The sequence below is a fragment of the Rana temporaria genome, chromosome 1, assembly GCF_905171775.1.
Source record: "Rana temporaria chromosome 1, aRanTem1.1, whole genome shotgun sequence".
NCBI lineage: Eukaryota > Metazoa > Chordata > Amphibia > Anura > Ranidae > Rana > Rana temporaria.
Genome location: NC_053489.1, coordinates 409,961,686 through 409,977,590, shown reverse-complemented (window position 1 = coordinate 409,977,590; position 15,905 = coordinate 409,961,686). Strand labels below are relative to the sequence as shown.

The 15,905-nt window shown below is 39.7% G+C and overlaps 1 protein-coding gene across 1 annotated transcript in view; it reads right to left on the bottom strand.

Moving 5' to 3' along the window:
- DNAH6 (dynein axonemal heavy chain 6) overlaps window positions 1-15,905 on the bottom strand; it is a 386,479-nt gene that overhangs the window by 26,873 nt on the left and 343,701 nt on the right. Inside the window, exons 67-69 of the mRNA XM_040324272.1 lie at window positions 11,015-11,161; window positions 5,815-5,953; window positions 546-665 (exon numbers count right to left, since the gene is read on the bottom strand). Coding sequence (XP_040180206.1) covers window positions 546-665; window positions 5,815-5,953; window positions 11,015-11,161 — 406 coding nt within the window. The remainder of the gene's footprint in view (window positions 1-545; window positions 666-5,814; window positions 5,954-11,014; window positions 11,162-15,905) is intronic.

Below are 15,905 nucleotides of genomic sequence, written 5' to 3'. Positions count from 1 at the left end.
GAAATTTCAGCCCATGGGCGCCACCCTTTGGGCCCCATCTGCTAATTTTGTGCTTGGTGAGCATGAATTCCGAGCATGCGTGTTTGTACTTTCAACTTTTGTGTGACAGACTTGTGTACTGATGATACGAAAATCAGACAACAGACCGATGTCCGGCCAAAAATTTAATACCCTGCTTTCCAACATTTGTTGGCCGAAAGTTGGACAACAATTGTCAGAAGGAGCGTACTAATGGTCAGATTTTAGGACAACAGTCTGTCAACAGACAACCCCCTGCCAACAATTGGATCGTGTGTACGAGGCATTAGTGGGAGTATAGTTTTGTTAAAAAAAGCTAAGAACGCTACAGCTAAAACGCTGCAAAACTCATTCAGCTACAGCTTTCTACAGCTAACGCTGCTGGTGTTTTTTATAATGTCCAGTGTGCATGAGGCCTTAAAGTACAACGGATTGTCATTCTTCTGTAATTAAATTGTTCTTCATTAGGTTAATAGTTTAAACAGGAGCAGTGATAAATACATGAACAAATTCTTATATTTTTTTACCTGAGCTAGAATAACAGTAATGGTCTTCAAGGGTCTCCGGAGAAAAGAATCTCCTTAGGATTGTCCTTAAACATCTTTGGTCCCATGCATCAGTTACTCTTCCTCCATATGTTATCTCCCCTGGAAAATAGTAGTATAATGTTTCAATTTCACTGTCATATTTCTTTTCAAGCTCAAAAGCTTTTTTTCCAGTTTACAGCTTAAAAGATTTATGCCATACTTATGCCCAAAGGTCCTATGTGATGCAGAGCAGTGGCAGAGATAAGCAGATAGGCACCATGGATAACTATCACCTTTCATACAAAGACAACAGCTCTGCGGGTGGCCCGTATAACATAGCACTGCTGTGTCTATCCAAAACTACTTTACTTGAACTAAATTAAAAATAGAACATCATTTCTCTACAAAAAATATTCAGAAAATAGTCAGGAAACGATTACTTGGTATAAGTAAAACTAGTAAATCTACATGGGACATAACAATGTGATCCAGCTGAGCCCCTCCTTAAATATCAACTTTGTTAGATAATTATGTGAATGTGTATTATTAATTACTGTATTTGCTGGCGTATCAGGCCCCATACACACGATAGAATTTATCCGCGAATACGGTTCAGCGGACCGTATCCGCGGATAAATCCTCTCTAAGATTTCAGAGGATTTCTATGCGATGGCGTGTACACACCATCGCATTGAAATCCGCGCTGAAATCCTCTGCCGATGACGTGTCGCGCCGTCGCCGCTATTATGACGCGGCGACGGGCGCGACGCTGTCATATAAGGAATTCCACGCATGCGTCTATTCATTACGGCGCGTGCGGGGAATCCCTTTGGACGGATGGATCCGGTAAGTCTGTACAGACGAGCGGATCCATCCGTTGGAATGGATTCCAGCAGATAGATATTCTGTGCATGTCGACAAATATTTATCTGCTGGAAATCCATTCCAGGGGAGATTTATCTGCGGATAAATATCCGTTGGCGTGTACACACCATAGGATCTATCCGCAGAAACCCATTTGATGGGATTTATCTGCGGATAGATTCTATGGTGTGTATGGGGCCTTAGACTACCTTTTACACTTAAAAAAAATGGCCAAAAAGCAGGGGTCGTCTTATACGCCGGGTCAGCTGCTCGGATGTCTGCTGGATGTGCGGTAATACGGTATGTAGCTTCGGCTACCTACAGTATATACTGCTTAGCCAATCCCGGTGAACGATGTATTCAAATGAATACAGAGCCTGCTTGGATTGGAGTAACAACCTCTGCCAATCCAAGCAGGCTACATACAGTAGCCTGCTCGGATTGGCTTTGAGAGTCAGAGAGGCGTGGGCTGATGATGTTACAGCCTCTGCCAATCCAAGCAGACTTTCAATTCATTAATATAATACATAGCTCGCCGTGATTGGCTCCAGCAAGAAGTAAGAAGAATATGGCTCCAGCTCCAGCAAGAATGAAGAAGAATATGGCTCCAGAAGGAAGAAATATGAAGTGTCGGAAGCTTCGGAAGGGGGGTCGTCTTACACGGTGAGTACAGGCAACAAATCTTAAAAAACTGTAAAATTAGGGGGTCGTCTAATATGCCCGGTCGCCTTATACACCGGCAAATACGGTACTATTAATACTTATTAAAAAATATTGCTTTTTCAAGCATACTGTGTCACTTTGACTTTTCTTTATAGTTTAGAAATACAGTAAAACCGAGCATAATTAGTTCTAGAAACATGCTTGCAATCCAAAGCACTTGTATATCAAAGCAAATTTCCCCAAAGGAAATAATGGAAACTCTAATTATTTGTTCCAATGGTTATTTATTCAAGTCCTTCAGTTTATAGTCCATATAAAAAGATTATAACAATGTGATGGGTTGCGTAACCATAAAATGCCCATCCACAGATGGCAACCTCCACAAGGGGATTAGAAGCAAAATCAAGCAGGAGCTACAGAGTCTAAAAGATAAAAGATTTAAAGATGGTACAAAATTTAGCAACTCACATAGTTGACGAATAAAATAGGCACATCTAAGTATGCAGGGAACCGGGGTAAAGCTGTCCACATAGACCATCCTCCGCACCGACGGCTCTCACCGCTGTTAGTCTGCAATCGTGAAACTACCCTGCAGTAGAGCGATCTGAAAGCGAGGCTTGAACCGCTTGTGGAGCGCAGCGTGGAAGGCATGATGTCGATAGAGGTAAGGATGGTCTATGTAGACAGCTTTACCCCATATACCTGCATACTTAGATGTGTCTGTTTAAATCATCAACCAAGTGACTTGATAAATGTTGTACCTTCATTAAATGTAACCATATTACTACACTTAGAGGCACCTCTCTTCTCATTTATACTCAGTTGTGAAATGATGTTATTCTTATATCAAGACCACTTGTATAGAGAAAGGGATATCGCCGCTCCAGGCAGGTCAAACAAAGGTAAAAGCCTCTCCTCCAGATTAGAAGGTGCTGGCAATGCATGCAACAATGCAAATGGAAAGAAATTCTGGACAGCCGCACAAAAAAAAAATTGCCTTTATTCAAAAAATGGATTCAAAAATACATGCCACAGCAGATCAGAATGGACAGAAGAGCTTACGCGTTTCACACTAACAAACAGTGCTTAGTCATAGAAAAACACAAAAACTGCGCTACAACACAGTGATTTCAAGGCAGCAGCTATCGTGCGAATACACAATCAACATAAAAAAACAAAAAGCCGCGCCAAGTAGATATACATGAAAAAGCCTCCCCCTTGGAAAGAGAGGTTACCAAAAAAAGAGTCCAAAGAAGAGTCCTAATATTGATAGGCAAAAGCTCCCAAAAATATTCAACAAATGTAATTCCTTAGGGGTTGCTCGTGTTAGAATACTGGATCTTTCAATCACCCGGTGACATATCATACAAATCGTGAGATCCCTCCACCGAGAATAATGAGCCTCTTACCAGATGGCAAGTAACCAGAGCAGTTGGCTATAGCCCAGCCACGGCCTTTGGGTTCCCAGAAATCACCGGACAAGACTGACAGCGTCACGACTTTAACTAAATCGATCGCTCCAATGCAGAAAGTATATAGAAGAAAAGACGCATATAGCGTAATACCGCTGGGTAACAGATTTATTTAAAAAAGTAATGTACTTACAGCAATTCAAAGTAAAAACAGCGTTGTTTAAAGTATAAATGCCGGCCGGCATGCAGGAGCCCTCCTCCCGAGCGTGGTGACGTCACTGGCGTAGCCTCCCAAACGCGTTTCGTCACAAGGAGAACGTCCCCTTGTGACGAAACGTGTTTGGGAGGCTACGCCAGTGACGTCACCACGCTCGGGAGGAGGGCTCCTGCATGCCGGCCGGCATTTATATTTTAAACAACGCTGTTTTTACTTTGAATTGCTGTAAGTACATTACTTTTTTAAATAAATCTGTTACCCAGCGGTATTACGCTATATGCGTCTTTTCTTCTATATACTTTCTGCATTGGAGCGATCGATTTAGTTAAAGTCGTTACGCTGTCAGTCTTGTCCGGTGATTTCTGGGAACCCAAAGGCCGTGGCTGGGCTATAGCCAACTGCTCTGGTTACTTGCCATCTGGTAAGAGGCTCATTATTCTCGGTGGAGGGATCTCACGATTTGTATGATATGTCACCGGGTGATTGAAAGATCCAGTATTCTAACACGAGCAACCCCTAAGGAATTACATTTGTTGAATATTTTTGGGAGCTTTTGCCTATCAATATTAGGACTCTTCTTTGGACTCTTTTTTTGGTAACCTCTCTTTCCAAGGGGGAGGCTTTTTCATGTATATCTACTTGGCGCGGCTTTTTGTTTTTTTAGTGCTTAGTCATAGCTAATAATCACAGAAATGAATAGTGCTTAAATACTATTTCCTTTTGGACCATGAGATCAGAAAATTTGCTTAATTAATTATTTGATCAATTGAATTCAATTGATCACCTGAAATCTCAACACATTCTGTGAACACAAACCAGTCTTAAACAGCAAATGTGATTATATAATGTGCCATAATCGATTCTATGTCCGAAAATATATGTGAAATATATAATAGGACTAAATTAATAAATCGAAATCGTGAAAAGGAATGTGATATAAATATGTGTATGTATATATACATGAGCCTCTATTTACCCATACCCATGCATTTTGCATAGCTTCCTGATGACGCACTTGATGCGAAATGCATAGAGGCTGCAGGGTTTAGCATCTGCTCGTCGCTTCCTGGTCAGACTGTATTGAGGCTTGAAACGCAAGCTGCTTGTGAGAAATCACAAGGGCACATGTGCGGACAAGGCATATCTCGGTACACGGATGGAGCAGCTCAGTGCCGGCTTCAAGGCACTTTTACATGTGAGTGGATGATATATATTATTTTAACCTCAATAAATCTTTTATGATATACTACACTATATAGTCCTTTATATGTTCCATGAGCGGTCATAGAGCAAGATTTTCAATCAGAACATTGGGAGGGATTGCTGACAAGTCTGAGTGACGGACTGGTTATCCTTATGAACCAAAGGCGCATAATCTAGCTTATCTGGTGAGTGGCCATTCTACCTGGTGGCGGTGTAGGCACACACACGGTGAAGGTGGAAGCACAACAAGTCAGCTCTTCTGTCCATTCTGATCTGCTGTGGCATGTATTTTTTATTCCATTTTTTTTAATAAAGGCAAAAACCTTTTTCTGGAGTGCGGCTATCCAGAATTTCCTCCAATTTGCATCAAGACCGCTTGTATATCAAGTCAACATTATTTAAAAAATGTTGTTAGTCTTGCAAAATTCTCTCAAACCAAATTACTCTCAAACCAAGGTTTTACTGTATAGTTGTGTGTAGTCTTTTCAGCTTTATTTGCCCCTGATACCAAGCTCTTTATGCTGTATTAGCCCAACCAAGAAAAAAGAGATTAGTCGGCAATGAGAAAAGAATGGACACCATACACATGAGTCTGCTATATGTTGAGCTAACCCAGATAGCATGCTCATACACTGCACCATGTTATTAAACCAGCTTTAGCTGGAGTTATGAAGCACTCTATAGTATTGCTGTAGAATTTAAAGGGTTTTGTAGGGACTGTGCAGGAAAAAATAAAAGTAATTTGCTTTAGTTGTACAATTTCTAGTATACACTTTGTACATATGACGTACTGAAGATGTGCAAATGTATTATTTTTCTGCAATTATTAAACATTTTTAGCACTTTTTAGCATTTGCCTTTGGTCGGGTGCTATATTTAGACCCTGATCTTATGGTGACAATGCACTTACCTGTTATATAAGTAAGTGCGTCCCATGGTATTTTTCCTTCCTGACAGTACAAGTTTAAATTAAGCAGAGCACATTCTCTGTCACTGTCAGTAAATTCATAGCAGATGTTCCATCCAAGTGGCCCAAACTTCTTCCTCTCCTGCAACAAAACCATTTGATACTTGTAAATAAAAAAACAAAAATTGTATGAAGACTTTTCATTTTATTTTCAAGCTCTGGGATTTTGAAGCTGTGGGTCAGTGGGGAGACAGGGAAAATGGAGGTATAATTTAAAGGAAACCTTAAGTGATAGAATATGAAGGCAAACGCTGCTTACCTCTCCTTAAAGGAGTTGTAAAGGAAAAAAAATGTTTTGCTGAAATGACTGGTTACAGGGTATAGAGACATAATAGTTAACTGATTCCTTTTAAAAATGATTAAAAATAGATAAAAATCAATCATATAATGTACCTACAGTTTCAGTTTCGTTGTTGCATGTTTCCTGCTTCTCTGCTGCACAGAGTCAATACAGGGCAGTGATGGTTTGGAAAATGAAACTGATTGGTGCTGAGGGGTTTTAGACACACAGTAATCACACCTCCTTGATTAGTGACCACAGAAGGAAAGCTCCCATGACTTTTTTTTATCAGGAAACAGACAACCAGGAAGTGTTCAGAACAGAGAAGGATTACAGCAAAAACGAACAATGAGGACATGAAACCAGGACTGCAGTAAGGTAAAGGAAACTATTTAGCTAAAAAAAAAATCCTTTAGTGTCCCTTTAAATGTTAGTTGTCTGGCTGCCACTCTTCTAAATGGCCTTAATACTTTCTAGGGTACTGAAAAAGAACAAGTATGTCGAACCACTTGAACCTACTAAGCTGCATGCTTGTCCCAGGTCAGGTAACAGCCAGGCGAACAGTATTCTTAGGAGGTAGGTAATTGTACCTCTCGTGTGCCTTTGCTACAGGTCTTCTTCAAAGTTTATACCAAATGTCTAAGGCCCCGTACACACGACAGAGTTTCTCGGCAGAATTCACAGAGAAACTCGGTCAAAACCCGGATTCTGCCGAGAAACTCTGTCGTCTGTACAGTTTTGGCTCGATGGAGCCGCCGAGGAGCTCGACGAGAAAATAGAGAACATGTTCTCTATTTTCTCGTTGTTCTATGGGAGAAGGCGGCCCGCCGAGCTCCTCGGCGGCTTCATCCCAAAACTCGACGAGGAACTCGACGTGCTTTGCACGTCGAGTTCCTCGGCCGTGTGTACGGGGCCTCACATTTTCTCCAGGCAAGGACATAGCCTTGTGTTAATAATTGGGTAAAGGTCCACCACTGTGCTTCTACAACAATATTAACAAAAGGACAGCACTACCCATGGTTTAAGTATCTGGAAAAAATATACCACCATTTTCTATTGCCTTTAACATGCTATTTTAAACCATAGCAAAAAAAACAGAACAAGTAATTGCTAAGACCTTTGCTTAACTGTAATTATGTGTATATTCAAAGTCATAGCGTACTGTCTACTTGACCTTTGCTGTAATCATGGCTTCAAAACCGTAAGCATTCTACAAGAGTGCTTGCTTCATTCACGAACATTCTCCCTAAGCTGTACTTTCAACATATCCAGCTGAGCCTTAAAATTGCCATGTCACAAAGATGCCAATTTCAAATCAACCTAAACAAATCCATGGAAAGCCATATCCATCTACTGGCATACAAATGCTCCTACACAGTGATATCCCATAGGCATATTTAAATAATATGGAAACACAGATATTGAATAAACCTCTGCATAGGAGAACGTTTTTAATTCACAAAAAAAGTATCCCTGTTGGAACGTTCAAGTGACTGTCTGGCAAAATTTTAATGTGCCTTAAAGAGAAATCTATATTAAAAACCACAGGAACCTAGTACAAGGTTTTAACAGGTTTTCTTATGTGACATGCAAAATCTGTGGACCCTCCAACCCTTAGTGGGTTGACAAATAGGCTGTTCACTTTGCAAGGGAGTTTTCACTCTTTGAATGGGATTTTTCCCTAAGTTTAGTGCTTAATGCTGTAGATTAAAAAAAAAAAATTCTCTTTTATCTTTATTTTTTACCTAAACTTCAGTTTTAAGTGTGAATGAGTCCTTAGGGCATGATGCCGCGTACACACCATCACTTTATGTGATGGAAAAAAACGACATTTTCTGTGAAGTAAAAAACAACGTTTTTGAAACTTCAATTTTCAAAGACGAAGTTGCCTACACACCATCGTTTTTTCACAATGCTCTAGCAAAGCGAGGTTACGGTCACCACTTTTTTCCATTAAAGCTCGCTTCGTAACTAGCTTCTGGGCATGCGCGGGTTTAAAAACGTCGTTTTAAACGTCGTTTTTTGCTACACACGGTCAATTTTTGTGGAACAAAAAACGACGTTTTGAAAAACGACACATAAAATTGAAGCATGCTTCAATTTTTTTTTGTCGTTTTTCACAAGACATAAAACAACGTTTTCCCCCACACACGGTCATTTAAATTGACGTTTTTAAAAATGTCGTTTTTTTTCATCACTTAAAGTGATGGTGTGTACGCGGCATAAGAGTTGGTACATCTGAAATATAGTAAGCTGTACTAAAAATATTTTCATGGCTGAATGATCCGGGATCGCACCACGTCAGTTGGAGATCTGTGTCTATTTCTATGAGGACGTTCTTCTCTTTTACATTGTACTTTTGATGTGATGCAATGTATATTATGCTTAAATTACTTTTGTACATCTTTTAAGACATGCATATACATCTTAGTTGGTTTGATATTGTTTTGCATTTATTATACCATTGATTATGATCTGTGAAATTTGTTACAAAATAATTTTGTTTCTGACTTAAAATGTATATATATATATTTCAGATTATAGACACACTCAGTGATTTAAAAAATCACATCTGTTTTATTGAGATTTAATCTTTGCAGGAGAGGTGTGTATAAACTATAAAAGTGTCAAAATGAAGACTGCAGTGCAGTAAGTAGGATATATAGCCAAAGATACATATGATGCCTTGAAAAAAAAACACAAACCAGCAATCTCTCCAAAAATAAATTTTAAATGCTGCGGTCAATAAATTCCCCTGCAGTTCATATCTCTAGTGATTCACTGTGTTCCAGGGCCTAGTAAAAATAATAATAATAACAGTATTGAATGCCATTAATGATTTATTGCTTTTAAAGCTGAACTCCAGAAAAAAAATAAAAAAATTATATATATATATATATATATATATATATATATATATATATATATATATATATATATATATATATATATTTTGTGCTATTTGCTGTGTAAAAATAAATTACCTCTATTGATGTCTGCCCCATCAGTAAAACAGTTAAAGTGTTACTACACTCGCAAGAGTAAAATCAGTCTGTAAATGCAGTAAAGCATGCTTGTTATATTCACTGTGGAACCTAAGGGGTTAATCCTCTGCATTGTGTACAAAGGCACCCTGTCTTCTCTGATCTTCCCCTTCTTCCACTGTCCCAAACCATATAAACCTATAACAGAGCCTTGGGGGTATGCTGCACATACTCAGTTTGGTGTGTATTGCTAGAGTTTTTTTGTTTTTTAGATGGTGCATGTGATCAACACAGGGCCAATCAACACTGTTCAGATGGAGAGCAAGGGATCATGCAGCCTCATAAGACAGAGTAGAATGAAAACTCCTCCTACAAGCTTTAACGAGTGCTCGGTCAGACACTGATAGAAGTCACAAGACTGCTATATACTGCTGATGAGAAAGGGTATTTTAGCAGTTTAGATTTACTAAAATAATTGCATTTTTTTATCTTGATTTAAATGTCCATGTGATCAGTACAGGGCCAATCAGCCCTGTCCAGATAGAGGGTCAGGGGTCCTGCAGCCTCATAGGACAATCAGGGGAGAATGAAAACTCCTCTTTAAACAGACACTGATAGAAGTCAGAACCTATTGATTAAAATTGTGATTGTTTATATTTCAATTCATTTTGTATACTCCTTTTACATACTCTTTTGCTGTGTACACACGATCGAACATTCCGACATCAAAACCGTGGATTTTTTTCCGACGGATTGTTCACTCAAACATGTCTTGCATACACACGGTCACACAAATGTTGTCGGAAATTCAGAAAGTCAAGAACGCGGTCATGTACGACGAGCCGAGAAAAATTAAGTTCATTGATTCCGAGCATGCGTCAAATTGATTCCGATCATGCGTAGGATTTTTGTGCATCGGAATTGGGTACAGAAAATAGGAATTTCTGACAAGGACTTTTGTTGTCTGAAACATTAAGAACCAGCTCTCAAACATTTGTTGTTGGAAATTCCGATATCAAATGTCCGATGGAGCATACACACGGTCAGATTTTCCGACAACAACCTCATATTGAACATTTGTTGTCGGAAATGAGAGTATTAGAGTACATAAGGGGGAGTTCCTTCTCCACCCTACTGATAGAAGTCACATGACTGCTCTAACTGCTGATGAGAAAAGGTATTTAGCAGTTTATATAGTTTATATTTACTAAAACTATTGCATTTTCCATGTTCTGTGTACTGTGGCATACTAGATATAGTGAATTCAGGGTCCTGGGTTTAGTAACACTTTCATTTCACTCTGACCCTGCAGTATGTAGGTGTCGAACGTAGTTTCAGTAATAGTACCCTTATCATAGCATTTTGCTTGTTGCATCTCTTTGAAGAAAAGGCCTTGTATTATTTTCACTGAATGCAAAGCTTTTTGTGATTGGACAGGTAAACATCACAATCTCCCATTCTCCAACTGCAGAAAGACTTGCATTCAGTTACAAATACAAGGCTTTTTCTAGGTATAGTAGTTGTACATAAAGCAACCTGATATGGACAGTACACTACAGTACTGCAATAATTAAAAGTCTCAGCACCAGACATTTGTTTCTTACAAAACTGGGGAGCTGAATAAAAGTAAATGCTCTATCGAATGAAGCATCAGCCAAAACCTGGGACATGCATAAATAAAGGTCATTTATGTTTACACAGCAAATAGCCCAAACTTGTTTCTTTCTCTGAACTCAGCTTTAAGCATAATACTGTATCATCGCTGAAGTTATGTGCAGCTATAGTACACTGCTAGAAGTGTTTAACCTTTTCTTTTAATTTATGCTAACAATTTTCAATACATGTTCCAGTAGATTAGTCAGTAGAAAAGGAAAGTCACCTGAATGATAGCGTGGAAAAAGCAAATTCCAAAAATAACTTTTCTCCATTTTCTGCCAAGGAGATGCTCTTCGAAGAAGGTGGGAGTAATTTCCGTAAAGGCGCGACGGATATTAGCACGGAGACCTTTTGGAGGCTCATTAGTGACCTGCAACACAAATCCGTTTGCAGAAAATGTAATGACCTCTTTGTTGAACATTGAATTTTAACATCTCATTGTCTTCTTGTCGGTGTCAATTACCTGGTTTCCATGCTGCCGGAATAGTGGATGTTGTGCTAGTCGTGACAAACATTTTTAACTGATCAATTTAATCAAAAAATAGCTATTGATTTTAAAACCAATATGGGTTTATAGCTATAGTGAATGCAACAAATCTATTTCTTGAAAATACTTTCTTGTACAATTTTCCAAAACCATATAATATAACACTTTTAATTTGTATGCAATCAGGCAGGCCCTTGCACTACATAGTGGAAGGTAAATCTAAAGGAAATTGAATAAGAAAATGGTATAATGTATGGCCAGCTTAATGCAGTTATATTCCCTGTGTTGTTTTTTTGTCTTACCTTGTAATGATGGGCTTACATGTTGTGGTTGCAGTTTTTGTTAATTAACCTAACTTGTCCCTAGGGACAGGCAACTTGTTGTTTCAGGCAGTGCATGTCTTGCCAATTGCATCACTAATGGAGAAGGGATAATGAGATAACAAACATATCTCTTCCAGAACAGCGAGCTCTCTGTTAATTGTTCTGTCTGTTTGTGTTTGTTTCATGTCTAATTACTGTTTGGCTCTTACCTGAATATCACTGGACTGAGAGAACAAGGGATTGTGGGATATTTAGTTTCTTTACATAAAGTGTCAGTTCTTACACTACAGAGGTCATTCAATGTGGCATGTCTCCTGTTTGAATGCAAACAGAATCTTCTGTGTACAGACCAACAAATGAGCCACAAAAAAAAAACGACATAATTAACGCATCTTATGCACAACATGAAAAACATCAGGTAGGAGGTTTTGCCTTTAAGTATTGTGATCATTGACAATGATCGTATTTGTGGCCACAGTCATAAACAAAACTGCATTCAATAATGCTAGAATTTGGCTGAACATATGAGCAACAATTTTCCTAAAGGAATTAAGGTAGGGGTCAATGGGTGGGACCACAGTGGGCAGTTTAGGACATGGTCTTCTAGAGGGAAGTTTTGGCAAAGGCCAATGGGTAGATATGAATAATACCACAGTTAGTGCTTTTTTATTTGACTGATCCCCAGACATGGTCTTTTAAAGGGAAACATGGAGGCTGCCATTGTTCAGGTCAATGACCCAGAAAGCATTGAAGTCAATGGGTCATTAACATTTTCAGAAGTAATTCAGCAATGGCTGCCTCGACCTTTCCCTCGTGACAATCAAAAATATTTAAATAGTTATACACAGTTTAAGCACAGACCAATGATTTGTGGTTTGCAATAAGGAAACAATCCAAACCATTTCGATTCTCAACAAATACATCACTCTGAGCTTTAGAATGAAATTTGTTTTTATGAGCTCTGATTAAATCTTGCCCTGAAATAATTTTCCAAGGCTACAGTCATCTGTTAGCATACACAGATGTGACATAATCTGAACACTTCTTCTATGTGGTAAGTTTACACTGCATATATTGCCTTTAAAAACGTAGACACGCGCTGAATTATAAATGCCTATAATAACCGCATTTTTTCGAAATAACTGTCATACACAAGCGTCATCATACTAGAATAACTATTTTGGGAATTGTGTTACATTTAGGATATATAGAGAACAGTGGCAACATGAAAATATGGTATGCAGGTGGTGCGTTTTGAAGTAAAAATACATATTCATATTTATTTAAAGAGGAACTGAACTCTGGAAGCTGTGCCCCAAAAAGGCAGGTAGATGGCAAAAGACTAATCACCAGTACTCCTCATGGTTTCCCTTCAGCTCTCTAATAACTTCCCACACCTTGTACTGCATTTTGTTTCTGTGTGGAGGCAGCCATCTTGGAAGAGGCATGGCTTTTCTTACTCGTGTCAGAGCCTCCAGCAAAGAGAACAGTGAGGAGCACAGTAGTTTCATTACCATATCTTACTAAAAATCTTTTAGGCAGCAGTGAATGAGATTCATACTGCAGATGGATAGGATACACAATTTTTAGGCACTTTTTGGGCACAACTATCACATCAAATGTCCTTATAACATAGCAAATTCATATTTTTGAATTCAGGTCAACTTTAAGTTCTGCCTGATTGAAGTTAAAAATTGCCAGTTACAACCAGCAGCAAAAGAACATTATCCACTTAAACGACACTTTTCCTGTATGTGCACGGATCTGCTAGACAGCTCAGAATATGAATAACACAGTATAAGATCATTTGGGAACACAGGTATACAGTATTATCAAAAGACGTGTCACATCACAGACTATGAAGTGGAGCACAGATAGTCTATAGAAGTAAAAAGACTAATATGTACTGTATACTGCACTTTGGTAACGTTGAGAGAGGGTTTTATGGTACAAATGTTATCTTACAAAAACCTTGAAAAAGATATAAAATGTTAGTGAAAGCGTGTAATATAAAATATATTTTTCATAACTTCTGAGATTTACACAGTTCTGTTTGATTACCTAACCAGGTTAGTGACCTTGTCATGTTACATGATATTATTTTATTATGTACTGTCTCTTTAATGTCTATCTAGTTTGTCTCTTGTGGCATTCCGTAGTTTCCATGCTGCTCAGTCTCCTCCCCCTCTTTTCTGTATCAGTCATTTTAATGCTGTAATTCATGTGACCTGTATGTTTCTTCTACCTGCATGGAAGAATCGTTCTTTTACCTGTTGTAACTTGCATTCTACGGATCATACGACGAATAAACATCGCCAGATCTTCTTTCATGTGAGTTGTGACTGAGTAAGCTATCTGGAAAGGTGATTTGGGATGGATAATCTCTTCAGGGCAATGAGCTCCATGTGCTACTGAAAACCACATTCATAGCCTTTGCAGCCGATTCAGAATAGTAAAAGAACGTATCCAGCAGCCTGCACAGAGATAACTGCGTCACAGGACAGATCATAGTGAAGTGTAACTGTGTATTGCATGAGAATTCTGCATACAACCCCAGCACAGCTTGTTACAGCTCCTCACAGTATACAGACACTCTTCATTGCTACAGTCAAGCCTGTGTACTGCAGGCCATCATGAGTGGAAAGGGCTCAGTGTGTGATGAAACACCACAGCATGCTTCACACAGAGAAAGCCAGGATGAGGACCCAGAGTCCACTGCATTGACCAAACGCTCTGTGAAACCCACTTGGAAGGTTAAAGAGAACTATGAATCCATGAGAACTGAACTAGCAACCAGTTTGAAGCAGATTTGGGATAAAATCCTCACCCACATTGATGTGATTTCATGTCCCAGCCATGAGGTACTGCAACTAGAGGGCGCCATAAAGCATCTCTCTGCTTCATATGAACTGTACCAGACTACAAGCAATAAATATAAAACTATTCTGCAAAGCATCAACACTGAGGAGTCCTTAGAGCAACTTAACAATGCCCAGCTTCTTAATGAGGAAAGAGAAAGCTTTATCCAGCGAACTAAAGCAAAGGCAGAAGCAAAATTAATGCTGCCACGGGACACTGTATCTCACAAATCTGTATCCACCAGACGTTCTAAAGGTTCCTCTAGATCCCGAAGTTCAAGGCACTCAACGCTTAGTGAACAGCTAATAAATGCCCGCGCCGAAGCAGAGGCTATCAAGGTACGGGCCGCATATGCAAAAAAGAGAGCAGAAATGGAAACCGAGGCAGCGCATCAAAAGGCAGTAATGGAAACCGAGGCAGCGCATCAAAAGGCAGTAATGGAAACCGAGGCAGCGCATCAAAAGGCAGTAATGGAAGCCGAGGCAGCGCATCAAAAGGCAGCAATAGAAGCTCAAACGGCACGTCAAAGGGCAGCAATTGAAGCTTTAAAGGAACAGAGCAACTACGAGGCAGCTGCAGCAAAACTAAAGGTTTTGGAACAAGCTATCGGTGCAGATGAAAACGCTAGCGAAAGGGTCAGCGTCAAGGCAGATGTAGAAGATCCTTTTGAACGCACTAAGAACTATGTTCTAAACCACAGCAGTGAACACTCAATTACCTCCATGTTTCACGGCAACGCAAGGACTTCACCACATCATCAGGTAAAAGCTGTTCCAGCCACTTCCTACATGCAAACCCACCCCAGTGCAGCTCCCGACTGTCATGCTGATCCCGCATATGTCACAAAACGGCACACTAATCCGCAAGCAAGTCGCCAGCCTCCTGCTAACAGTACTGTTCCAGACCTTCACCCAACAATTCAGCTGAATGCCCTTGCTGCACCATATCTTCCCACGTCTCTTTGCAACGATACCATAAACAATGCAATCCACAACAATCAACCAGCAACCTCCTATGTAAAGTCAGAGGCAACCGATACAACAGAGGTAGTAAAGTACTTACTTCGACATGAGCTCGCCAAGTCAGGCCTAGTAAACTTCGACGACCATCCTGAAAATTATAGAAGCTGGAAAGCCGCTTTCAAAACTACATTAGGCGGTATCGGTATTACTGCCGATCGTGAGCTGGATCTGCTGATCGGGTTGCTTGGCCCACAGTCTACAGAACGTGTCAAGAGCCTCAGGTCAGTTTACATCGACAATCCAACTGCAGGTCTCACCGCAGCATGGGAGCGTCTAGAACAGACTTACGGTAGTCCTGAAGCCATAGAGAATGCATTGCTCAAACGATTGGAAAATTTCCCAAGGATATCTGGTAAGGACAATATAGAGTTCCAGAGACTCAGCGACCTTCTTCTCGAAGTCCAGCTTGCCAAAACTGACCCT